Source organism: Antennarius striatus, chromosome 9, assembly GCF_040054535.1.
Source record: "Antennarius striatus isolate MH-2024 chromosome 9, ASM4005453v1, whole genome shotgun sequence".
NCBI lineage: Eukaryota > Metazoa > Chordata > Actinopteri > Lophiiformes > Antennariidae > Antennarius > Antennarius striatus.
Genome location: NC_090784.1, coordinates 24,676,103 through 24,702,500, shown reverse-complemented (window position 1 = coordinate 24,702,500; position 26,398 = coordinate 24,676,103). Strand labels below are relative to the sequence as shown.

The 26,398-nt window shown below is 40.8% G+C and overlaps 2 protein-coding genes across 4 annotated transcripts in view; both read left to right on the top strand.

Moving 5' to 3' along the window:
- The window catches only part of si:dkey-22o22.2 (neural-cadherin), a 43,035-nt gene extending 42,421 nt beyond the window's left edge, over nucleotides 1-614 (top strand). Inside the window, exon 34 of the mRNA XM_068323480.1 lies at nucleotides 1-614. This exon is cut by the window's left edge and continues 289 nt beyond it. Within this exon, the coding sequence (XP_068179581.1) occupies nucleotides 1-233 (233 nt within the window). The 3' untranslated portion in view covers nucleotides 234-614.
- A 2,630-nt stretch (nucleotides 615-3,244) lies between these two features.
- ccne2 (cyclin E2) lies at nucleotides 3,245-8,392 on the top strand. 3 transcript variants are annotated; one of them, XM_068323970.1, is made up of 12 exons: nucleotides 3,245-3,732; nucleotides 4,565-4,592; nucleotides 4,662-4,740; nucleotides 6,097-6,150; nucleotides 6,230-6,372; nucleotides 6,445-6,580; nucleotides 6,658-6,804; nucleotides 6,874-6,969; nucleotides 7,039-7,185; nucleotides 7,255-7,366; nucleotides 7,438-7,595; nucleotides 7,682-8,392. In XM_068323970.1, exons 2-12 carry the CDS (start codon nucleotides 4,579-4,581, stop codon nucleotides 7,787-7,789), a joined length of 1,194 nt encoding a protein of 397 aa, XP_068180071.1. In that variant the 5' UTR covers nucleotides 3,245-3,732; nucleotides 4,565-4,578; the 3' UTR covers nucleotides 7,790-8,392. The 3 variants fall into 3 exon arrangements, with proteins under 3 accessions (XP_068180071.1, XP_068180072.1, XP_068180070.1); XM_068323971.1 differs by having other exon boundaries at nucleotides 3,245-3,859; XM_068323969.1 differs by having other exon boundaries at nucleotides 3,245-4,030.
- The last annotated feature ends 18,006 nt before the right edge of the window (nucleotides 8,393-26,398 follow it).

Genomic DNA, 26,398 nt, shown 5'->3' with positions numbered 1-26,398 from the left:
TGGATGCGTACCACGTCTGGTGCATGGAGGGGGCGGGGTCGTCAACAGGCAGCCTCAGCTCGCTGGGGTCCGCCCCCACGTGTGGAAACCACGGCGACAGGGAGGAAGACGAGGGAGGGGTCGTCCCCCACAGGCTGTCTCAGTGGGGGCCAAAGTTCCAGGCCCTCAGCGACATGTATGACCCCCCCCACATGGCACTGGAGCACAGGGGCCTCCTGCCTCACCACCACTAGAGGGCGCTACGCCCAGGAGTTGCGTTCAAGTCCCGTCAGAAACCACCCCCACGCCTCAAAGCGGCGTTCACCTCCTTTAGCAGACAACCTGCCCCGCCCACTAACTAGACTCCTCCTCCTTCAGGTGTTCCTGTGAAACCAGGCCTCTGATTGGACGTTGACTCTGTGAACAGTTCCTGTGGTTCAGGTGGGATCTGTCTGCTTTCTAACCCCGCCCACCAATCAGCCGGAACACCTTAGGCGACGCCCCCGCTGTGATTGGCTGATAAACGAATCTGTCATTAGGAAGAGGAATGAAAACATACTGATGCTAATGCTAACATCAGCTAGCTTATTTGTCCACAAAGCCTTCATCTTCTACCGGGGTTCTGGAGGGGTACTGGGGGGGGTCCGTTGGGGTTCTGGAGGGTTCAACTGGGGTTGTGGAGGGGTTCTGGGGGGTTACTGGAGGGTTCTTGGGATTCTGGGGGGTTCTACTGGGGTTCTGGGGGGTTCTACTGGGGTCCTGGGGGGTTCCGTTGGGGTTCTGGGGGGGTTCTGTTGGGGTTCTACTGAGGTTCTCGGGTTTTTGGAGGGGTTATGGGGGGGTGTTCTTGTGGGGTGATGGGGGGGTTCTGGAGGGGTTATGGGGGGGGGGTAATAAACCGACCACACTCCACGGGGGTAATAAACTGACCACACCCCACAGGGGTAATAAACTGGACCAGACCAGACACCATCAGAAGGGAAGAAGCCTCCTGATGAGAGGAGGAACGTCTCCAGGAAACTTTATAGTCCAGTCAATTGACTTCAACAGGTTTGATTTAAACGGGTTTATTTAAACAGGTTTGATTTAAACAGGTTTATTTAAACAGGTTTAATTTAAACAGGTTTGATTCAAACAGCTCTGAATTGGTTTAAACCGCTTTGGACAGTACCAGTAAAGTTACCCAGTATTGCTGTCTGTCTGTCAGCCAATGCTACCCCCACGTGGTCCACCCCGGTACTACAGACACCAGTGGAAACACCAGACAAAATCCTCTCTCTCCACCCGAAACACCCGGAATTCTTTTGTCAAGTTCCAGTCCAGACTAGTTCAAACCAGTTCAAAGCACTTCAAACCAGTTCAGACTAGTTCAAACCACTTCAAATCAGTTCAGACCAGTCCAGACCAGTTCAGACAGCTGATGTTTTAACCCTTCGGAGGAGCTGAACCAGAAGATCCCTGGAGCCTCGAAGCCGTTTGTAGTGTTCCTTCAAATCCCTACACACCACAGTGACCTGTTAGCACAGCTAGCATGTTAGCTCAGTTAGCGCTTACTGGGTGACATGTAAATTAATATGCTAATTGATATGATTGATATGTTACCATAGTGAGTGTGACAGTGGGGGGGGGGTCAGCAGAAGTCTGAATTATTTTGCGTGAATCTTTTTGATTATCTTATATTTGTCTTTTATGAATAAACAAAACAAACACTAAAGACTAAACACTAAGTATATCTATCTATCTATCTATCTATCCATCAATCTATCATCTATCTATCCATCCATCTATCTATCATCAATCTATCATCTATCTATCCATCCATCTATCATCAATCTATCATCTATCTATCCATCCATCTATCATCAATCTATCATCTATCTATCCATCTATCTATCTATCTATCTATCTATCTATCTATCTATCTATCTATCTATCTATCTATCTATCTATCATCAATCTATCTATCTATCCATCCATCCATCCATCTATCTATCTATCTATCTATCTATCTATCTATCTATCTATCTATCTATCTATCTATCTATCTATCTATCTATCTATCTATCTATCTATCTATCTATCTATCTATCTATCTATCTATCTATCATCTATCTATCTATCTATCTATCTATCTATCTATCTATCTATCTAGACACGTCACTACCCATGTGTAACTAGACCAGTTTATATATGCCTCTCTATTTGTATGTTCCTTGTATATATCAATAAAGTTACACTCTATTACTCTATTAATCTGCTCTATACTCTACTAGTCTACTCTACTCTATATTACTCTACTCTATATTCTACTCTATTACTCTACTGTACTCTCTACTCTATTACTCTACTGTACTCTCTACTGTACTCTCTACTCTGCTCTCTACTCTATTACTCTACAGTACTCTCTACTGTACTCTACTCTTTACTCTCTACTGTACTCTCTACTCTGCTCTACTCTCTATTCTATTACCCTACAAAAATTACTCTATGCTCTATTACTCTACTATATACTCCACTCTATTACTCTACCGTACTCTCTACATTCTATTACTCTACTGTACTCTCTACTGTACTCTACTCTCTTACCCTACAAAATTACTCTATAACTCTACTATATACTCCACTCAATTACTCTACTGTTCTCTCTACTGTATTACTCTACTCTACTCTCTACACTACTCTCTACTCTACACTCCACTCTATTACTCTATCGTACTCTCTACTCTACATTCTATTACTCTACTGTACTCTCTACTGTACTCTACTCTCTAATGGGCGGCAGTGGCTCAGTGGTAAAGCGGGCGGTAGAGCGGGTCGTCCTATGATTTAAGATCGGCGGTTCGATTCCCGCTCCCGCCCCCCCAAAAATACCTGGAGGTGAGCTGACAGTGGGAGGTGTCAGCTCATCTCCGGAGCACTGCCGAGGCACCCTTGAGCAAGGTGCCGTCCCCTTTACAAATTGCTCATTTGAGGCGCACCAAGAAGGAGCTGCCTGCCACTCTACCTCCCCTGCATGCCTACAGGCCCCCCTGTGTGTGTGTGTGATACAGGGGCCTGTACTCACATATATGTATGCATGCGTTTGTAATCAGTAGCTAGAGTGTGCTTTTTAATTTCCCTTCGGGGATCAAACCAGTATATAAAATTAAAATTAAAAAAAAAAAATTAAAAAATTAAAAAAAACTCTTCTACTGTACTCTCTACTCTATTACTCTACTCTCTAAACGTGATTTTACCAATCAAATTAATCTCTCTCTGCTGACGTCAGCACCACGTGGTTTCTCTGTTTACATTCTATACAGGAAGCACGCGGCAAGCGCTACTCGCTCTGTGATTGGCCCGACATCCGTAGGCCCCTCCCCCAGAGCTACCTACCCGGAAGCAGTTTAAGCGGAGCGCGAAACCGTAAATTCCTGAACAGAAACCGGGTTCCGGTGTCCGGTTCGGGTGGAGGGGGCCACCGGGGGCCCCAGGGCCGGTAGACTCTGACTGGGACGAACGGAAAGCCGTTTTCAAACACAGAACCGAGCGGACGCTCCGGTTCACCGGAGGCTCCGGTAACGGACGGTGGACACGCGCCAGCCGGGGTTCCGGGGGGACCAATCATCTGTGGTTACCGGGAGAGGGGCGTGTGCACCTCTGAGACTCGCGCGTCGATAACGCTGAGCGGGTTTCCGTGGTCCGGGGGCGCATGCGCAGTGCGGCGCATATAAGTCTTGGCGCCGGCGCCACAGCTGATCCATTCAGGAGGAGGTAAGCCCGCCACCGGCCCTGCTCCGGCCCGGGCCCCGGGCCCCGGGCCCCCCGGAGTCGCTACCGGCCCGCCGCTCGGTTCGCGTTCACTGCACAGGCGTGTTGGTTCGTTCGTGACGTCACAGCGGTCCGTTTCCCCCCGTTCGAACCGGTTTTACCGACTTTTCGGCGCCTGTTCCCCGGCGGTGCGTTCACGGACCCGGTGGTTCCGGTTCTCCCCGGTCCGGTCTGCGGGTGCTCGTGAGCGGGCGGCGCGTGAACGCGCTACCGGGGACCCGTCCGCACGTCAGTTTCGCAGGTAAGCCGGTTCTGCTCGCCCCGGTTAGCGGGGAGCTAACGGTGGCAGCCGCTCAGCCCGGCGGGGGCCTCGCCACCCCCCCACCTCACCCCGCGAGGCTCCGGACTCTCCTCCGGGTTCTGGGTCCTCCGGGGCCTTTCCCGGCACGGGGGGCCCGGTTCGGATCGGTATGATCGAGCTCCGGGGGGTGGGGGGGCACTGCTTTCCCGCGGACCGGAGCCCCTCCCGCTCCCGCGCTGGGGAAATTGGCGCGTCTTCGGTCCGGACCGGGAAACGGAGCCGTTAGGTCGGTGTCCGGGACCGAACCGGAGCCGGTGCTCTTGGACCCGTCCGGATCGCTGATGGGGGGGGGGGGGGGGTTGGGGTTAGTCCGACCGGCCATGAACGCAACACGATCCAGACGGGGGCTCGAATCCGAACGGGGGGTTGAATCGCTGAGCGGGCCCGTCGGTTCGGTTCTTGGGGGGGGGGGGGGTCGGTACCGAGAAGCTGGTTGTTGGTTCTAACCCCCCCCCCCCCTTCTCTGTCCTGCAGCGGAGCCACTCAGGATGTCCAGACGCAGGTGAGTCCCGGGGGGTCGGGTTCGGGTTGTGAACCCAGCGGAACCACGTGACCGGTGTTTGTGTTTCAGTGAACGCATCACGCTCCAGGCGCGAGACTCAAACGCACCGGAACCGGCCCGCCTCCCGCTGAAGAAGAGGAGGAGCGAGGTGTGTGTGTATACGTGTGTATACTTGTGTGTGTATACGTATGTGTGTGTGTGTATACTTGCTTGCGTGTGTGTGTATACTTGCTTGCGTGGGTGTGTATACTTGCTTGCGTGTGTGTGTGTGTATACTTGCTTGCGTGGGTGTGTATACTTGCTTGCGTGGGTGTGTATATACCTACGCGTGTGTGTGTTCCTCTGTGTGTGTGTGTATATACCTAGGCGTGTGTGTGTTCCTCTGTGTGTGTGTGTGTGTGTGTATATACCTAGGCGTGTGTGTGTTCCTCTGTGTGTGTGTTCCTCTGTGTGTGTGTTCCTCTGTGTGTGTGTTCCTCTGTGTGTGTGTGTATATAGCTAGGCGTGTGTGTGTGTATATACCTAGGCGTGTGTGTGTTCCTCTGTGTGTATATACCTACGCGTGTGTGTGTTCCTCTGTGTGTGTACATATACCTACGCGTGTGTGTGTTCCTCTGTGTGTGTACACCTGTATATACAGTATGTGTGTGTTCCTCTGTGTGTGTACACCTGTATATACAGTATGTGTGTGTTCCTCTGTGTGTGTACACCTGTATATACAGTATGTGTGTGTTCCTCTGTGTGTGTACACCTGTATATACAGTATGTGTGTGTTCCTCTGTGTGTGTGTACCTCTGTGTGTGTACACCTGTATATACAGTATGTGTGTGTACCTCTGTGTGTGTACACCTGTATATACAGTATGTGTGTGTGTACACCTGTATATACAGTATGTGTGTGTGTACCTCTGTGTGTGTACACCTGTATATACAGTATGTGTGTGTGTACCTCTGTGTGTGTACACCTGTATATACAGTATGTGTGTGTGTACCTCTGTGTGTGTACACCTGTATATACAGTATGTGTGTGTGTACCTCTGTGTGTGTACACCTGTATATACAGTATGTGTGTGTGTACCTCTGTGTGTGTACACCTGTATATACAGTATGTGTGTGTGTACCTCTGTGTGTGTACACCTGTATATACAGTATGTGTGTGTGTACCTCTGTGTGTGTACACCTGTATATACAGTATGTGTGTGTGTACCTCTGTGTGTGTACACCTGTATATACAGTATGTGTGTGTGTACCTCTGTGTGTGTACACCTGTATATACAGTATGTGTGTGTGTACCTCTGTGTGTGTACACCTGTATATACAGTATGTGTGTGTGTACCTCTGTGTGTGTACACCTGTATATACAGTATGTGTGTGTGTACCTCTGTGTGTGTACACCTGTATATACAGTATGTGTGTGTGTACCTCTGTGTGTGTACACCTGTATATACAGTATGTGTGTGTGTACCTGTATGTGTGTGTTAACCTTTGGTTTGGTCTGTGTCCAGAACCTGAAGAGGCGGAGCCAGCCTGCGGCTAAGAGGCGGAGCTACGAGATCCAGGTCAGTACCGGGTTTTGACCTCTGACCTAATCGATAGGGTCATGTGACCTGTGAACTCATTGTGACCTCTGCCCCCCAGCGCTGCTGGCTGGAGGGCTCGGCCACGCCCTGCGTCCTGATCGAGACGCCCCACAAGGATCTGGGCCCCGCCCCCCCGGCAGGCTTCAGGCGGTACCGCTTCACCAACCTGTTCATCCAAGCCCCGCCCATTCCCCCCCTCAGGTGAGTGCTGGCCTGACTGGGTGTTCGACTCCGCCCCGAGCCCCCCTCTCACCCGGTGTGTGTCCCCCCCAGCTGGGCGAGTCCAGACGACGTCTGGGTGAAGATGCTGAACAAGGAGCTGAGCTACGTTCACGATGGGGGGGCCCTGCAGCGACACCCCCGACTGCAGCCCCAGATGAGGAGCATCCTGCTGGACTGGCTGATGGAGGTGAGGGGGGGCGGAGCAGGGGGCAGGGCCTGGTGCAAACTGTTAGCGGGGCTGGATGATAACGCTGCCCCCCCCAGGTGAGCGAGGTGTACGCCCTCCACCGGCAGACCTTCTACCTGGGGCAGGACTTCCTGGACCGCTTCCTGCTGACTCAGCGCGACCTGGGGAAGGAGCAGCTGCAGCTGCTGGGCATCACCGCGCTCTTCATCGCCGCCAAGGTGGAGGTGAGCCCCGCCCCCCGGTCACGTGACTGCACGTCAGCGGACTGGCCTGACGCCCCTCCCTCTCTGCAGGAGATCTACCCCCCCAAGATGTTGGAGTTCGCCTACGTGACGGACGGCGCCTGTGACGTGTGGGACATCCAGCAGACGGAGCTGCTCATCCTCAAGGTGGGTGGCCGAGGCCCCGCCCCGCCGTGATGATGTCATCGCTCTGACGCTGACATTCTGTCTCCACAGGCGCTGAACTGGAACCTGTGTCCCGAGACGCCCATCAGCTGGCTGAAGCTGTACGCCCAGGTCCACGCCCAGGGCGACGCCCAGTCCACCGGCGACGACTTCCTGGAGCCGCGGTTCTCCCAGGAGACGTACATCCAGATGACACAGGTAACGCCCTCCGTCGGCGTCCAGTGTGAGGCTGTGCTGAGGCCTGACCTTTGACCTCTGACCCTGCAGCTCCTGGACCTGTCCATCCTGGACGTGGCGGCGCTGGACTTCAGCTACAGCGTCCTCGCAGCCGCCGCCTTCTGCCTCTTCTCGTCCTTCGACGTCGTCCACAGGGTGTCAGGTGGGTGTGGCTCTGGCGCCGCTGATGGTTCTGGTTCGTGTTGATTGGTCCTCACCTGTCCCTCCCCCCAGGCCTGTCATGGGACAGCGTGGCCCCCTGCGTCCGCTGGATGACGCCCTACATGGACGTCCTGCAGGTAGAGGCCCCGCCCCACATCAAGCCCTTCCCCAAGGTGAAGCCGGAGGACCGGCACAACGTGCAGACGCACGTGGACTACCTGGAGCTGCTGGTGAGGACAGTCGGCGCCGGGCTGGGGGTGTAGCCCTCTCTGGTGGCTCTTAGACCATCTTTAAACGTCTGTTTCCTGCCCTACAGAGAAAAGCTCAGGCCCCGCCCACCCCATCCGTCCAGCAGCTGTCGCCTGTCACCACGGCAACAGACCTGACTCCACCCAGCAGCATTGAGAAACCGGCCACTTCCTGATTTGGGGGGTGCGGCGACCCACCAGGAAGTTTGTTGTCCTGGCCTGAATGGACTACAAACATGGCCGCCGCTAGTCTCAAAGGACAGATTCTGAATTTTAACGTTATTGGTTGGGGAATTTTGATGATGGGGGAGGAGCCTGCTCGGGTTCGTGGTGCTACTCTGAAGGCGGCGGCGGCGCCGGATTCTCAGGAAGACGAACGACGGACGGGCCGCATCACTTCCTGTTTGTCTGCTAGATTTAACGTAGACTGACGCGAGCCGACGGCTCGATGTTCGGCTCCGTTTTTAACGCGTTCCAGTCACGACCCCGCGGTGACCTGGTTGCGACCCCGCGGGGACCCGGTCGCACGCTGCCGTTACATTCCTGGAGAACTTGAGGTTTGTGCTCGTATTTATTGAACGTAAACAGTGTTCAGTTGTGAAAATAAAAGTGCTGACATCAGCGTTCAGTTGGACTGCTAATGCTATTTATGACTGGCTCCGGCTTAGGCGTTCCTCCGGTGGCGCTCGGAGGCGGAGCTTAGACCTGTGATTAAACCTGATGCAGTAACCTGAAGCGATGTCATCCATTCTATTGTTTGTAAATGAACAAATGATAGTTTCTACTTCAATGTTTTAAATAAAGTTTAAGAAAAGATTAAATTGTATTTTGTTTCAGCTTTGACCCGTTAAGACATGACCTCTGACCTCTTCCAATGAAAATAAAGTTTTTGCTGAATGACCAGAGAACAGAAGTGGTGCCACCTGGTGGTGGTGAAAAGGTAATGTGACTTCCCCAGTAAGGTGAAGTGTCTTGTTTATGTAGGGGTCGGAGGTCATCAAGCCCTCCAAATGTCACTTCAAAATGGAGATGGAAGAAGAATCCCAGAATACTTTGTGCACAGAATCATCACAAATTTAAATGTGAATTTTTACAAATATTTATATCCCAATGTTTGTTGACCTGTCGGTCAACAAAATTTTTTGTAGGGTTAGGATTACACAAAATTAGAAATAAAACGTTTTAGAAATTTTTATTTCCAAAACTTTCTTGACCCGCCAGGCAACACAATTTTTTTTAGGGATAGGGTAAGTAATATATGTGGAAATAAAAATTTTTAGAAATATTTCCAAAATTTCTTGAGGTTCTGGTCAACAAAAAACTATTGTTTTTTGAACAGCTGGTTTACAAAAAAATTAATCTTCCTGTGTATAAACATTTTTTTTGACATCCCTCGTCAACAAAAACATTTTTTTTTGGTTAGAAATCAATTTTGAATACAGAAAATTTACTTTCCAAAATTTTTTTGATCCGCCGGTCAGGGAAAAACGTTTTTGTAGGGTTAGGATTAGACTTAGATAAAAAAGTTTTAGAAATTTTTATTTCCAAAATTTTTTGACCCACCAGTCAACAAATATTCAGGACCCGCTGGTCAACAAATTTTATAAAATTTTCTTTCCAAAAGTTGTCTGACCCCACCAGTCGACAAACAACATTTTTCATAAGTGTTAGGGTTATGAAGATATTCAAGAATAAAATTTTTTTGAAACATGTACAAAAATTTGTTGACCCACCAGTCAGGAAAAATTTTCTAACCCACCAATCAACAAAAAAATTGTTTAGATAACAATTAGTGTTATAAATATGTTTAGGAATAAACGTTTTTTAGATATTTATTTCCAGAAATTTCTTGACCCACCGGTCAAAAAATGTTTCTTTTTTCTGATCAGTTGGTTAACAAAACAATTGATTGATCTGCCTGGTCAAAAAAATTTTTTTTTTCAGGATTAGGGTTAGGGGTTAGTATTAAGGTTAGGGTTAGAAATAAATTTAGAAATACAATTTTTACAGATTTTTATTTCCAAAATTATTTTGACACACTGGTCAACAAAGACAATTATTTTTTAGGGTTATGAGTTAGGGTTAAGGTTAGGGTTAAGCAATTAATTTAAAAATAAAAAGTTTTAGAAATTTTTATTTCCAAAATTTTTTACACGCCGGTCAACAAAAATATTTCTTTCCAAAAAAAAAAATTTTTGAAACGCTGGTCAACAAGGAACATTTCTCTACGCATCGGTCAACAACAAAAAAAAAAGTAGGGTTAGGGCAGGAGTCAGGGTTAAGGTTAGGGTTAAGGTTAGAAATAAATTTAAAAATAAAATAAAAAAAAACATTTATTTCCAAAAACTTTTTAGCCAGCCAGTCGACAAAATCATTATTTTGACCTGCCAGTCGACAAAGAAAATTTTCTGAATTTTAAGGGTTAGGGTTTGAAATATGTTTAGAAATAAATAATTTTAGAAAAAATTATTTCCAAAATATTTTTGACCCGCAGGTCAACAAAATTTTTTTTGGGGTTGGGATTAGTGTTTACGACTATAAGGTTAGGGTTAAAAATAAATTTCGAAATAAAAATTTTTAGAAAATTTTTCTTTCCAAAAGTTATCTGACCCCGCTGGTCAACAAAAAAATGTTTTTATAAGTGTTAGGGTTATGAAGATATTTAGGAATAAAATTTTTTTGAAACATTCATGTCAAAAAATTTGTTGACCCACCGGTCAACAAAAAAAATTTTTTGACCCACCAGTCAGGAAAAATTTTCTGACCCACCGATCAACAAAAAAAATTTTTAGATAACAGTGTTATAAATATGTTTAGGAATAAAAATTAACTAGATATTTATTTCTAGAAATTTCTTGACCCACCGGTCAAACAATGTTTCTTTTTTCTGATCAGTTGGTTAACAAAACAATTGATTGATCTGCCTGTCTATAAAAAAAAATTCCCACTGGTCAAAAATTATTATTTTTTCAGGGTTAGGGGATAGTATTAAGTTTAGGGTTAGAAATAAATTTAGAAATAAAATTTTTACAAATGTTTATTTCAAAAAAATTTTTTTGACCCGCCGGTCAACCAAAAAAATTTTTTACACACCGGTCAACAAAAATATTTATTTCCAAAAAATTTTTTTTTGACACACTAGTCAACAAGGAAGATTTCTTTACCTGGCGGTCAACAACAAAAATTTAGGGTTAGGGCAGGGGTTAGGGTTAAAGTTAGGGTTAAGGTTAGAAATAATTTTAAAAATAAAATTAAAGAAAAAATTTTATTTCCAAAAATTTTTGAGCCAGCCAGTCAACAAACACATTATTTTGACCCACCACTCACCAAAGTAAATTTTCCGAATTTTAAGGGTTAGGGTTTGAAATATGTTCAGAAATAAATAATTTTAGTAAACACATTTTGACCTGCAGGTCAACAAAAACATTTTTAGTGTTAGGGTTAGCGGTTAGGGCTAAGGTTAGGGTTAAAAATAAATTTCGAACTAAAAATTTATATACAATTTTTCTTTCCAAAAGATATCTGACCCCACTGGTCAACAAAAATCATTTTTATTAGGGTTACGAAGATATTTAGGGATACATTTTTTAAAAAATATTTATGTTCAAAAATTTGTTGACCCACCAGTAAACAAAAAAATTTTTGTTGATGCGCCACTCAGGAAAAAAAAAATTTGTTGAACCATCGGTCAAGAAATTTTTTTTTGACCCGCTAGCCTAGAAAAATGTTTTTTTAACTCGCCAGTCTACAAAAAATTTTTTTTTTTTTACCCCTGCAACCCAATTTTTTTTCAACCCGCCTGTCTAGAAAAAAAGGTATTTTATGAAGTTTTCACTTCCTGGTCTGACGAAAAATTTTGTTGACCTACCGGTCAAGAAAAATGTTTTGTTGACCTACTGGTCAAAAAAATTTTTTTTGTTGACCCGCCGGTCAAGAAATTAATTTTTTTCCAGCTAGCCTAGAAATGTTTTTTTTGACTCGCCAGTCTTTTTTTTTTTTATTCCCCTGCCTGTCTAGAAAAAGAAAGGTATTTTATGAAGTTTTGAATCCCTGGTTTGAAGAAAAAAATTTTTTGACCCGCCAGTCAAGTAAAAAATTTTGTAAACCCGCCGGTTAAAAAAAATTTTTTTTGTTGACCCGCCGGTCAAGAAATTTTTTTTTTGACCCGCTGGCCTAGAAATTTTTTTTTTCACTCACCGGTCTACAAAAAATATTTTTTTTGACCCCATGGTACCCAATTTTTTAACAACCCGCCTGTCTAGAAAAAGAAAAGTATTTTGTGAAGTTTTGAATCCCTGGTCTGAAGAAAAAATTTTGTTGACCCGTCGGTCAAAAATAAAAATTTTGTTGACCCGCTGGTCAAGAAAGTTATTTTTTGACCCGCTAGCCTAGATATTTTTTTTTTGACTCGCCAGTCTACAAAGAGAATTTATTTTGATACCCTGGTGCCCAATTTTTTTTCAACCCGCCTGTCTAGAAAACAAAGGTATTTTATGAAGTTTTGAATCCCTGGTCTGGAGAAAAAATTTTGTTGACCCGCCGGTCAAGGAAAAATTTTTTTGACCGGCCGGTCATGAAAAATTTTTTTTGTTGACCCGCCGGTCAATAAATTTTTTTTTGACCCGCTAGCCTAGAAATGTTTTTTTGACTCGCCAGTCTACAAATACTATTTTTTTTGATTCCCTGGTATAAATTTTTTTTTCTTTTTCAACCTGACTGTGTAGAAAAAGAAAGGTATTATATGAAGTTTTGAATCCCTGGTCTGAAGAAAACATTTTGTTGACCCGCCGGTCAAGAAATTTATTTTTTGACCCGCTAGCCTAGAAATGTTTTTTTTGACTCTCCAGTCTACAAAGACACTTTTTTTGATCCCCTGGTATAAAAATGTTATTTTTTCAACCCACCGGTCTAGAAAAAAATTTTGTTGACCCACCGGTCAAGAAAAAATTTTGTTGACCGGCCAGTCAATAAAAAAATTTTGTTGACCCGCCGGTCAAGAAAATTTTTTTTTTTGACCCGCCAGTCAAGAATTTTTTTTTTGACCCCTGGTACCCAATTTTTTTCACAACCTGCCTGTTTAGAAAAGAAAGGTATTTTATGAAGTTTTGAATACCTGGTGTGGAGATCAAATTTGTTTGACCTGCCGGTCAAAAAAAAAAATTTTATTGACCCGCCGGTCAAGCAAAAAATTTTGTTGACCCGCCAGTCAAGAAAATATTTTTTTGTTGACCCGCCGGTCAAGAAATTTATTTTTTGACCCGCTAGCCTAGAAATGTTTTTTTTGACTCTCCAGTCTACAAAGACAATTTTTTTGATCCCCTGGTATAAAAATGTTATTTTTTCAACCCACCTGTCTAGAAAAAAATTTTGTTGACCCACCGGTCAAGAAAAAATTTTGTTGACCGGCCAGTCAATAAAAAAATTTTGTCGACCCGCCGGTCAAGAAAATTTTTTTTTGTTGACCCGCCAGTCAAGAATTTTTTTTTGGACCCCTGGTACCCAATTTTTTTCACAACCTGCCTGTTTAGAAAAGAAAGGTATTTTATGAAGTTTTGAACACCTGGTGTGGAGATAAAATTTGTTTGACCTGCCGGTCAAAAAAAAAAATTTTGTTGACCCGCCGGTCAAGGAAAAAATTTTGTTGACCCGCCGGTCAAGAAATTTTTTTTTGACCCGCTAGCCTAGAAAAATGTTTTTTTAACTCGCCAGTCTACAAAAAATATTTTTTTTGAACCCTGCAACCCAATTTTTTTTCACCCCGCCTGTCTAGAAAAAAAGGTATTTTATGAAGTTTTCACTTCCTGGTCTGACGAAAAATTTTGTTGACCTACCGGTCAAGAAAAATTTTTTGTTGACCTGCCGGTCAAAAAAAATTTTTTTGTTGACCCGCCGGTCAAGAAATTAATTTTTTTCCAGCTAGCCTAGAAATGTTTTTTTTGACTCGCCAGTCTTTTTTTTTTATTCCCCTGCCTGTCTAGAAAAAGAAAGGTATTTTATGAAGTTTTGAATCCCTGGTTTGAAGAAAAAAATTTTTTGACCCGCCAGGCAAGTAAAAAATTTTGTAAACCCCCCGGTTAAAAAAAATTTTTTTTGTTGACCCGCCGGTCAAGAAATTTTTTTTTTGACCCGCTGGCCTAGAAAGTTTTTTTTCACTCACCGGTCTACAAAAAATATTTTTTTTGACCCCATGGTACCCAATTTTTTAACAACCCGCCTGTCTAGAAAAAGAAAAGTATTTTGTGAAGTTTTGAATCCCTGGTCTGAAGAAAAAATTTTGTTGACCCGTCGGTCAAAAATAAAAATTTTGTTGACCCGCTGGTCAAGAAAGTTATTTTTTGACCCGATAGCCTAGAAATGTTTTTTTTGACTCGCCAGTCTACAAAGAGAATTTATTTTGATACCCTGGTGCCCAATTTTTTTTCAAACCGCCTGTCTAGAAAACAAAGGTATTTTATGAAGTTTTGAATCCCTGGTCTGGAGAAAAAATTTTGTTGACCCGCCGGTCAAGGAAAAATTTTTTTGACCGGCCGGTCATGAAAAAATTTTTTTGTTGACCCGCCGGTCAATAAATTTTTTTTTGACCCGCTAGCCTAGAAATGTTTTTTTGACTCGCCAGTCTACAAATGCTATTTTTTTTGATCCCCTGGTATAAATTTTTTTTTCTTTTTCAACCTGACTGTGTAGAAAAAGAAAGGTATTATATGAAGTTTTGAATCCCTGGTCTGAAGAAAACATTTTGTTGACCCGCCGGTCAAGAAATTTATTTTTTGACCCGCTAGCCTAGAAATGTTTTTTTTGACTCTCCAGTCTACAAAGACACTTTTTTTGATCCCCTGGTATAAAAATGTTATTTTTTCAACCCACCTGTCTAGAAAAAAATTTTGTTGACCCACCGGTCAAGAAAAAATTTTGTTGACCGGCCAGTCAATAAAAAAATTTTGTTGACCCGCCGGTCAAGAAAATTTTTTTTTTTTGACCCGCCAGTCAAGAATTTTTTTTTTGACCCCTGGTACCCAATTTTTTTCACAACCTGCCTGTTTAGAAAAGAAAGGTATTTTATGAAGTTTTGAATACCTGGTGTGGAGATCAAATTTGTTTGACCTGCCGGTCAAAAAAAAAAATTTTATTGACCCGCCGGTCAAGCAAAAAATTTTGTTGACCCGCCAGTCAAGAAAATATTTTTTTGTTGACCCGCCGGTCAAGAAATTTATTTTTTGACCCGCTAGCCTAGAAATGTTTTTTTGACTCTCCAGTCTACAAAGACAATTTTTTTGATCCCCTGGTATAAAAATGTTATTTTTTCAACCCACCTGTCTAGAAAAAAATTTTGTTGACCCACCGGTCAAGAAAAAATTTTGTTGACCGGCCAGTCAATAAAAAAATTTTGTCGACCCGCCGGTCAAGAAAATTTTTTTTTGTTGACCCGCCAGTCAAGAATTTTTTTTTTGACCCCTGGAACCCAATTTTTTTCACAACCTGCCTGTTTAGAAAAGAAAGGTATTTTATGAAGTTTTGAACACCTGGTGTGGAGATAAAATTTGTTTGACCTGCCGGTCAAAAAAAAAAATTTTGTTGACCCGCCGGTCAAGGAAAAAATTTTGTTGACCCGCCGGTCAAGAAATTTTTTTTTGACCCGCTAGCCTAGAAAAATGTTTTTTTAACTCGCCAGTCTACAAAAAATATTTTTTTTGAACCCTGCAACCCAATTTTTTTTCAACCCGCCTGTCTAGAAAAAAAGGTATTTTATGAAGTTTTCACTTCCTGGTCTGACGAAAAATTTTGTTGACCTACCGGTCAAGAAAAATTTTTTGTTGACCTGCCGGTCAAAAAAAATTTTTTTGTTGACCCGCCGGTCAAGAAATTAATTTTTTTCCAGCTAGCCTAGAAATGTTTTTTTTGACTCGCCAGTCTTTTTTTTTATTCCCCTGCCTGTCTAGAAAAAGAAAGGTATTTTATGAAGTTTTGAATCCCTGGTTTGAAGAAAAAAAATTTTTGACCCGCCAGGCAAGTAAAAAATTTTGTAAACCCGCCGGTTAAAAAAAATTTTTTTTGTTGACCCGCCGGTCAAGAAATTTTTTTTTTGACCCGCTGGCCTAGAAAGTTTTTTTTCACTCACCGGTCTACAAAAAATATTTTTTTTGACCCCATGGTACCCAATTTTTTAACAACCCGCCTGTCTAGAAAAAGAAAAGTATTTTGTGAAGTTTTGAATCCCTGGTCTGAAGAAAAAATTTTGTTGACCCGTCGGTCAAAAATAAAAATTTTGTTGACCCGCTGGTCAAGAAAATTATTTTTTGACCCGATAGCCTAGAAATGTTTTTTTTGACTCGCCAGTCTACAAAGAGAATTTATTTTGATACCCTGGTGCCCAATTTTTTTTCAACCCGCCTGTCTAGAAAACAAAGGTATTTTATGAAGTTTTGAATCCCTGGTCTGGAGAAAAAATTTTGTTGACCCGCCGGTCAAGGAAAAATTTTTTTGACCGGCCGGTCATGAAAAAATTTTTTTGTTGACCCGCCGGTCAATAAATTTTTTTTTGACCCGCTAGCCTAGAAATGTTTTTTTGACTCGCCAGTCTACAAATACTATTTTTTTTGATCCCCTGGTATAAATTTTTTTTTCTTTTTCAACCTGACTGTGTAGAAAAAGAAAGGTATTATATGAAGTTTTGAATCCCTGGTCTGAAGAAAACATTTTGTTGACCCGCCGGTCAAGAAATTTATTTTTTGACCCGCTAGCCTAGAAATGTTTTTTTTGACTCTCCAGTCTACAAAGACACTTTTTTTGATCCCCTGGTATAAAAATGTTATTTTTTCAACCCACCTGTCTAGAAAAAAATTTTGTTGACCCACCGGTCAAGAAAAAATTTTGTTGACCGGCCAGTCAATAAAAAAATTTTGTTGACCCGCCGGTCAAGAAAATTTTTTTTTTTTGACCCGCCAGTCAAGAATTTTTTTTTTGACCCCTGGTACCCAATTTTTTTCACAACCTGCCTGTTTAGAAAAGAAAGGTATTTTATGAAGTTTTGAATACCTGGTGTGGAGATCAAATTTGTTTGACCTGCCGGTCAAAAAAAAAAATTTTATTGACCCGCCGGTCAAGCAAAAAATTTTGTTGACCCGCCAGTCAAGAAAATATTTTTTTGTTGACCCGCCGGTCAAGAAATTTATTTTTTGACCCGCTAGCCTAGAAATGTTTTTTTTGACTCTCCAGTCTACAAAGACAATTTTTTTGATCCCCTGGTATAAAAATGTTATTTTTTCAACCCACCTGTCTAGAAAAAAATTTTGTTGACCCACCGGTCAAGAAAAAATTTTGTTGACCGGCCAGTCAATAAAAAAATTTTGTCGACCCGCCGGTCAAGAAAATTTTTTTTTGTTGACCCGCCAGTCAAGAATTTTTTTTTTGACCCCTGGAACCCAATTTTTTTCACAACCTGCCTGTTTAGAAAAGAAAGGTATTTTATGAAGTTTTGAACACCTGGTGTGGAGATAAAATTTGTTTGACCTGCCGGTCAAAAAAAAAAATTTTGTTGACCCGCCGGTCAAGGAAAAAATTTTGTTGACCCGCCGGTCAAGAAATTTTTTTTTGACCCGCTAGCCTAGAAAAATGTTTTTTTAACTCGCCAGTCTACAAAAAATATTTTTTTTGAACCCTGCAACCCAATTTTTTTTCAACCCGCCTGTCTAGAAAAAAAGGTATTTTATGAAGTTTTCACTTCCTGGTCTGACGAAAAATTTTGTTGACCTACCGGTCAAGAAAAATTTTTTGTTGACCTGCCGGTCAAAAAAAATTTTTTTGTTGACCCGCCGGTCAAGAAATTAATTTTTTTCCAGCTAGCCTAGAAATGTTTTTTTTGACTCGCCAGTCTTTTTTTTTATTCCCCTGCCTGTCTAGAAAAAGAAAGGTATTTTATGAAGTTTTGAATCCCTGGTTTGAAGAAAAAAAATTTTTGACCCGCCAGGCAAGTAAAAAATTTTGTAAACCCGCCGGTTAAAAAAAATTTTTTTTGTTGACCCGCCGGTCAAGAAATTTTTTTTTTGACCCGCTGGCCTAGAAAGTTTTTTTTCACTCACCGGTCTACAAAAAATATTTTTTTTGACCCCATGGTACCCAATTTTTTAACAACCCGCCTGTCTAGAAAAAGAAAAGTATTTTGTGAAGTTTTGAATCCCTGGTCTGAAGAAAAAATTTTGTTGACCCGTCGGTCAAAAATAAAAATTTTGTTGACCCGCTGGTCAAGAAAGTTATTTTTTGACCCGATAGCCTAGAAATGTTTTTTTTGACTCGCCAGTCTACAAAGAGAATTTATTTTGATACCCTGGTGCCCAATTTTTTTTCAACCCGCCTGTCTAGAAAACAAAGGTATTTTATGAAGTTTTGAATCCCTGGTCTGGAGAAAAAATTTTGTTGACCCGCCGGTCAAGGAAAAATTTTTTTGACCGGCCGGTCATGAAAAAATTTTTTTGTTGACCCGCCGGTCAATAAATTTTTTTTTGACCCGCTAGCCTAGAAATGTTTTTTTGACTCGCCAGTCTACAAATGCTATTTTTTTTGATCCCCTGGTATAAATTTTTTTTTCTTTTTCAACCTGACTGTGTAGAAAAAGAAAGGTATTATATGAAGTTTTGAATCCCTGGTCTGAAGAAAACATTTTGTTGACCCGCCGGTCAAGGAAAACATTTTGTTGACCCACCGGTCAAGAAAGTTATTTTTTGACCCGCTAGCCTAGAAATTTATTTTTTAACTCGCCAGTCTACAAAAAATATTTTTTTTGACCCCTGGTACCCAATTTTTTTTTCAACCCGCCTGTTTAGAAAAAAAAGGTATTTTATGAAGTTTTGAACACCTGGTGTGGAGATCAAATTTGTTTGACCTGCCGGTCAAAAAAAAAAATTTTATTGACCCGCCGGTCAAGCAAAAAATTTTGTTGACCCGCCAGTCGAGAAAATATTTTTTTGTTGACCCGCCGGTCAAGAAATTTATTTTTTGACCCGACGGTCAAGAAATTTTTTTTTTGACTCGCCAGTCTGCAAAGACAATTTTTTTTTAATTCCCCTGGTATAAAAAATTTTTTTTTCAACCTGCTTGTCTAAAAAGAGAAAGGTATTTTATGAACTTTTGAATCCCTGGTCTGAAGAAAAAATTTTATTGACCAACCGGTTAAAAAAAAAAATTGTGTTGACCTGCCGTTCAAGGAATTTTTCTTTGATGAGCCGAAGAATTTTTTTTTTACCCGCAAGTCTACAAAAACAATTTTTTTTCAACCCGTCTGTTTAGAAAAAAAAGGTATTTCATGACGTTTTGAATCCCTGGTGTGAAGATAAGATTGGTTTGTCCCGCCGGTCAAGAAAAAAATTTTGTTGACCCGCCGGTCAAGAAAAAAATTTTGTTGACCCGCCGGTAAAGAAAAATTTTGCTGACCCGCCGGTCAAGAAATTTTTTTTTTGACACAGCTAGCCTGGGAAATGTTTTTTTTTGACGCGCCAGTCTACAAAGACTATTTTTTCTGATCCCCTGGTATAAAACATTTTTTTGCCTGTCTTTTTTGCCTGCCTGTCTAGAAAAACAAAGGTATTTCATGAAGTTTTGAATCCCTGGTCAAAATATAAAAGTGGTTTGACCCGCCCGTCAAAAAAAAAATTTTGTTGACCCGCCGATCAAGAAAAAAATTTTGTTGACCCGCCGATCAAGAAAAATTTTACTGACCCACCGGTCAAGAATTTTTTTTGTTGACCCGCTAGCCTAGAAAATTTTCTTTTAACCTGCCAGTCTACAAAAAATATTTTTTTTGACCCCCTGGTGCCCAATTTTTTTCTCAATCTGGCTGTCTAGAAAAAAATTTTGTGACCCTCCAGTCAAGAATTTTTTTTTGTTGACCCGCCGGTCAAGAATTATTTTTTTGACACGCTCGCCTAGAAATGTTTTTTTTGACACGCCAGTCTACAAAGACTATTTTTTTTATTCCCCTGGTATAAAAAAAATTTTTTTCAGCCTGCCTGTCTAGAAAAAGAAAGGTATTTTATGAAGTTTTGAATCCCTGGTCTGAAGATAAAAGTGGGTTGACCCGCCGGTCAAGTAAAAAATTTTGTTGACCCGCCTGTCAAGAAAGAAATTTTGTTGTCTCGCCAGTCAAGAAAATATTTTTTTGTTGACCCGCCGGTCAAGAATTTTTTTTTGGCCCGCTAGCCTAGAAATTTATTTTTTAACTCGCCAGTCTACAAAAAATATTTTTTTTGACCCCTGGTACCCAATTTTTTTTTCAACCCGCCTGTTTAGAAAAAAAAGGTATTTTATGAAGTTTTGAACACCTGGTGTGGAGATCAAATTTGTTTGACCTGCCGGTCAAAAAAAAAAATTTTATTGACCCGCCGGTCAAGCAAAAAATTTTGTTGACCCGCCAGTCAAGAAAATATTTTTTTGTTGACCCGCCGGTAAAGAAATTTATTTTTTGACCCGCCGGTCAAGAAATTTTTTTTTTGACTCGCCAGTCTGCAAAGACAATTTTTTTCTTTATTCCCCTGGTATAAAAAATTTTTTTTTCAACCTGCTTGTCTAAAAAGAGAAAGGTATTTTATGAACTTTTGAATCCCTGGTCTGAAGAAAAAATTTTATTGACCCACCGGTCAAAAAAAAAATTATGTTGACCCGCCGGTCAAGGAATTTTTCTTTGATGAGCCGAAGAATTTTTTTTTTACCCGCAAGTCTACAAAAACAATTTTTTTTCAACCCGTCTGTTTAGAAAAAAAAGGTATTTCATGACGTTTTGAATCCCTGGTGTGAAGATAAGATTGGTTTGACCCGCCGGTCAAGAAAAAAATTTTGTTGACCCGCCGGTCAAGAAAAAAATTTTGTTGACCCGCCGGTAAAGAAAAATTTTGCTGACCCGCCGGTCAAGAAAATTTTTTTCTGACACAGCTAGCCTAGAAATGTTTTTTTTTGACGCGCCAGTCTACAAAGACTATTTTTTCTGATCCCCTGGTATAAAACATTTTTTTGCCTGTCTTTTTTGCCTGCCTGTCTAGAAAAACAAAGGTATTTCATGAAGTTTTGAATCCCTGGTCGAAATATAAAAGTGGTTTGATCCGCCCGTCAAAAAAAAAATTTTGTTGACCCGCCGATCAAGAAAAAAATTTTGTTGACCCGCCGATCAAGAAAAATTTTACTGACCCACCGGTCAAGAATTTTTTTTGTTGACCCGCTAGCCTAGAAAATTTTCTTTTAACCTGCCAGTCTACAAAAAATATTTTTTTTGACCCCCTGGTGCCCAATTTTTTTCTCAATCTGGCTGTCTAGAAAAAAATTTTGTGACCCTCCAGTCAAGAATTTTTTTTGTTGACCCGCCGGTCAAGAATTATTTTTTTGACACGCTCGCCTAGAAATGTTTTTTTTGACATGCCAGTCTACAAAGACTATTTTTTTTATTCCCCTGGTATAAAAAAAAAATTTTTCAGCCTGCCTGTCTAGAAAAAGAAAGGTATTTTATGAAGTTTTGAATCCCTGGTCTGAAGATAAAAGTGGGTTGACCCGCCGGTCAAGTAAAAAATTTTGTTGACCCGCCTGTCAAGAAAGAAATTTTGTTGTCTCGCCAGTCAAGAAAATATTTTTTTGTTGACCCGCCGGTCAAGAATTTTTTTTTGGCCCGCTAGCCTAGAAATTTATTTTTTAACTCGCCAGTCTACAAAAAATATTTTTTTTGACCCCTGGTACCCAATTTTTTTTTCAACCCGCCTGTTTAGAAAAAAAAGGTATTTTATGAAGTTTTGAACACCTGGTGTGGAGATCAAATTTGTTTGACCTGCCGGTCAAAAAAAAAAATTTTATTGACCCGCCGGTCAAGCAAAAAATTTTGTTGACCCGCCAGTCAAGAAAATATTTTTTTGTTGACCCGCCGGTAAAGAAATTTATTTTTTGACCCGCCCATCAAGAAATTTTTTTTTTGACTCGCCAGTCTGCAAAGACAATTTTTTTCTTTATTCCCCTGGTATAAAAAATTTTTTTTTCAACCTGCTTGTCTAAAAAGAGAAAGGTATTTTATGAACTTTTGAATCCCTGGTCTGAAGAAAAAATTTTATTGACCCACCGGTCAAAAAAAAAATTATGTTGACCCGCCGGTCAAGGAATTTTTCTTTGATGAGCCGAAGAATTTTTTTTTTACCCGCAAGTCTACAAAAACAATTTTTTTTCAACCCGTCTGTTTAGAAAAAAAAGGTATTTCATGACGTTTTGAATCCCTGGTGTGAAGATAAGATTGGTTTGACCCGCCGGTCAAGAAAAAAATTTTGTTGACCCGCCGGTCAAGAAAAAAATTTTGTTGACCCGCCGGTAAAGAAAAATTTTGCTGACCCGCCGGTCAAGAAATTTTTTTTCTGACACAGCTAGCCTAGAAATGTTTTTTTTTGACGCGCCAGTCTACAAAGACTATTTTTTCTGATCCCCTGGTATAAAACATTTTTTTGCCTGTCTTTTTTGCCTGCCTGTCTAGAAAAACAAAGGTATTTCATGAAGTTTTGAATCCCTGGTCGAAATATAAAAGTGGTTTGATCCGCCCGTCAAAAAAAAAATTTTGTTGACCCGCCGATCAAGAAAAAAATTTTGTTGACCCGCCGATCAAGAAAAATTTTACTGACCCACCGGTCAAGAATTTTTTTTGTTGACCCGCTAGCCTAGAAAATTTTCTTTTAACCTGCCAGTCTACAAAAAATATTTTTTTTGACCCCCTGGTGCCCAATTTTTTTCTCAATCTGGCTGTCTAGAAAAAAATTTTGTGACCCTCCAGTCAAGAATTTTTTTTGTTGACCCGCCGGTCAAGAATTATTTTTTTGACACGCTCGCCTAGAAATGTTTTTTTTGACACGCCAGTCTACAAAGACTATTTTTTTTATTCCCCTGGTATAAAAAAAAAATTTTTCAGCCTGCCTGTCTAGAAAAAGAAAGGTATTTTATGAAGTTTTGAATCCCTGGTCTGAAGATAAAAGTGGGTTGACCCGCCGGTCAAGGAAAAAATTTTGTTGACCCGCCTGTCAAGAAAGAAATTTTGTTGTCTCGCCAGTCAACAAAATATTTTTTTGTTGACCCGCCGGTCAAGAATTTTTTTTTGGCCCGCTAGCCTAGAAATTTATTTTTTAACTCGCCAATCTACAAAAAATATTTTTTTTGACCCCTGGTACCCAATTTTTTTTTCAACCCGCCTGTTTAGAAAAAAAAGGTATTTTATGAAGTTTTGAACACCTGGTGTGGAGATCAAATTTGTTTGACCTGCCGGTCAAAAAAAAAATATTCATTGACCCGCCGGTCAAGCAAAAAATTTTGTTGACCCGCCAGTCGAGAAAATATTTTTTTGTTGACCCGCCGGTCAAGAAATTTAATTTTTGACCCGCTAGCCTAGAAATGTTTTTTTTGACTCTCCAGTCTACAAAGACAATTTTTTTGATCCCCTGGTATAAAAATGTTATTTTTTCAGAAATGTCTAGAAAAAAATTTTGTTGACCCACCAGTCAAGAAAAAATTTTGTTGACCGGCCAGTCAATAAATAAATTTTGTCGACCCGCCGGTCAAGAAAATTTTTTTTTGTTGACCCGCCAGTCAAGAATTTTTTTTTTGACCCCTGGTACCCAATTTTTTTCACAAGCTGCCTGTTTAGAAAAGAAAGGTATTTTATGAAGTTTTGAACACCTGGTGTGGAGATAAAATTTGTTTGACCTGCCGGTCAAAAAAAAAAAATTTTGTTGACCCGCCGGTCAAGGAAAAAATTTTGTTGACCCGCCGGTCAAGGAATTTATTTTTTGACCCGCTAGCCTACAAATGTTTTTTTTGACTCTCCAGTCTACAAAGACTATTTTTTTGATCCCCTGGTATAAAAATGTTTTTTTTTCAACCCACCTGTCTAGAAAAAAATTTTGTGACCCGCCGATCAAGGAAAAAATTTCGTTGATCTGCTGGTCAATAAAAAAATTTATTTGACCCGCCGGTCAAGAAAATTTTTTTTTTTGACCCGCCGGTCAAGAATTTTTTGTTTGACCCGCTAGCCTACAAATTGTTTTTTTTAACTCGCCAGTCTACAGAAAATATTTTTTTTGGCCCCTGGTACCCAATTTTTTTTTCAACCCGCCTGTTTAGAAAAAAAAGGTATTTCATGATGTTTTGAATCCCTGGTGTGATGATAAAATTGGTTTGACCCGCCGGTCAAGAATTTTTTTTCTTGACCCGCTAGCCTAGAAAATTTTCTTTTAACCCGCCAGTCTACAAAAAATATTTTTTTTGACCTCCTGGTTCCCAATTTTTTTCTCAATCTGGCTGTCTAGAAAAAATTTTTGTGACCCGCCGGTCAAGGAAAAAATTTTGTTGACCCGCAGGTCAAGAATTTTTTTTTGTTGACCCGCCGGTCAAGATTTTTTTTTTTGACACGCTGGCCTAGAAATGTGTTTTTTGACACGCCAGTCTAAAAACACTATTTTTTCTGATCCCCTGGTATAAAAATTTATGTGTTTTCAACCCACCTTTTTCGACAAAAATTTTGTTGACCCGCCGGTCAAGAAATTTTTTTTTTGACTCACCAGTTTACAAAGACAATTTTTTTTAATTGCCCTTCTATATATATATTTTTTTTTAAACCTGCCTGTCCAGAGAAAGAAAGGTATTTTATGAAGTTTTGAATCACTGGTCTGAAGAAAAAATCTTATTTACCCGCCAGTTAAAAAAAAATTTTGTTGACCCGCCGGTCAAGAAAAATTTTGTTGACCCACCAATCAACAAAAAAATTTTTGTTGACCCGCCGGTCAAGAAAAATTTTGCTGACCCGCCGATCAAGAATTATTTTGTTGACCCGCTAGCCTAGAAAATTTTCTTTTAACCCGCCAGTCTACAAAAAATATTTTTTTTGACCCCCTGGTGCCCAATTTTTTACTCAATCTGGCTGTCTAGAAAAAAGTTTTGTGAACCGCCGGTCAAGGAAAAAATTTTGTTGGCCTGCCGGTCAAGAATTTTTCTTTGTTGACCCGCCGGTCAAGAATTTTTTTTTTGACCCCTGGTACCCAATTTTTTTCACAACCTGCCTGTTTAGAAAAAAAAGGTATTTTATGAAGTTTTGAACACCTGGTGTGGAGATAAAATTTTATTGACCCGCCAGTCAAAAAAAAATTTTGCCGGTCAAAAAAAAAAATTTTGTTGACCCGCCGGTCAAGGAAAAAATTTTGTTGACCCGCCGGTCAAGAAAAAAATTTTGTTGACCCGCCAGTCAAGAAAAATTTTGTTGACCCGCCAGTCAAGAAAAATTTTGTTGACCCACCGGTCAAGAAATTTTTTTTTGACCCCTGGTACCCAATTTTTTTCACAAGCTGCCTGTTTAGAAAAGAAAGGTATTTTATGAAGTTTTGAACACCTGGTGTGGAGATAAAATTTGTTTGACCTGCCGGTCAAAAAAAAAAAATTTTGTTGACCCGCCGGTCAAGGAAAAAATTTTGTTGACCCGCCGGTCAAGGAATTTATTTTTTGACCCGCTAGCCTACAAATGTTTTTTTTGACTCTCCAGTCTACAAAGACTATTTTTTTGATCCCCTGGTATAAAAATGTTTTTTTTTCAACCCACCTGTCTAGAAAAAAATTTTGTGACCCGCCGATCAAGGAAAAAATTTCGTTGATCTGCTGGTCAATAAAAAAATTTATTTGACCCGCCGGTCAAGAAAATTTTTTTTTTTGACCCGCCGGTCAAGAATTTTTTGTTTGACCCGCTAGCCTACAAATTGTTTTTTTTAACTCGCCAGTCTACAGAAAATATTTTTTTTGGCCCCTGGTACCCAATTTTTTTTTCAACCCGCCTGTTTAGAAAAAAAAGGTATTTCATGATGTTTTGAATCCCTGGTGTGATGATAAAATTGGTTTGACCCGCCGGTCAAGAAAAAAATTTTGTTGACCAGCCGATCAAGAATTTTTTTTCTTGACCCGCTAGCCTAGAAAATTTTCTTTTAACCCGCCAGTCTACAAAAAATATTTTTTTTGACCTCCTGGTTCCCAATTTTTTTCTCAATCTGGCTGTCTAGAAAAAATTTTTGTGACCCGCCGGTCAAGGAAAAAATTTTGTTGACCCGCAGGTCAAGAATTTTTTTTTGTTGACCCGCCGGTCAAGATTTTTTTTTTTGACACGCTGGCCTAGAAATGTGTTTTTTGACACGCCAGTCTAAAAACACTATTTTTTCTGATCCCCTGGTATAAAAATTTATGTGTTTTCAACCCACCTTTTTCGACAAAAATTTTGTTGACCCGCCGGTCAAGAAATTTTTTTTTTGACTCACCAGTTTACAAAGACAATTTTTTTTAATTGCCCTTCTATATATATATTTTTTTTTAAACCTGCCTGTCCAGAGAAAGAAAGGTATTTTATGAAGTTTTGAATCACTGGTCTGAAGAAAAAATCTTATTTACCCGCCAGTTAAAAAAAAATTTTGTTGACCCGCCGGTCAAGAAAAATTTTGTTGACCCACCAATCAACAAAAAAATTTTTGTTGACCCGCCGGTCAAGAAAAATTTTGCTGACCCGCCGATCAAGAATTATTTTGTTGACCCGCTAGCCTAGAAAATTTTCTTTTAACCCGCCAGTCTACAAAAAATATTTTTTTTGACCCCCTGGTGCCCAATTTTTTACTCAATCTGGCTGTCTAGAAAAAAGTTTTGTGAACCGCCGGTCAAGGAAAAAATTTTGTTGGCCTGCCGGTCAAGAATTTTTCTTTGTTGACCCGCCGGTCAAGAATTTTTTTTTTGACCCCTGGTACCCAATTTTTTTCACAACC

Coding starts and splice junctions, on each gene's coding strand:
- ccne2 (XM_068323970.1), top strand. Junction 4,741..6,096: donor TGAAGAAGAGGAGGAGCGAG/GTGTGTGTGTAT, acceptor GTCTGTGTCCAG/AACCTGAAGAGGCGGAGCCA. Junction 7,186..7,254: donor CGTACATCCAGATGACACAG/GTAACGCCCTCC, acceptor CTGACCCTGCAG/CTCCTGGACCTGTCCATCCT.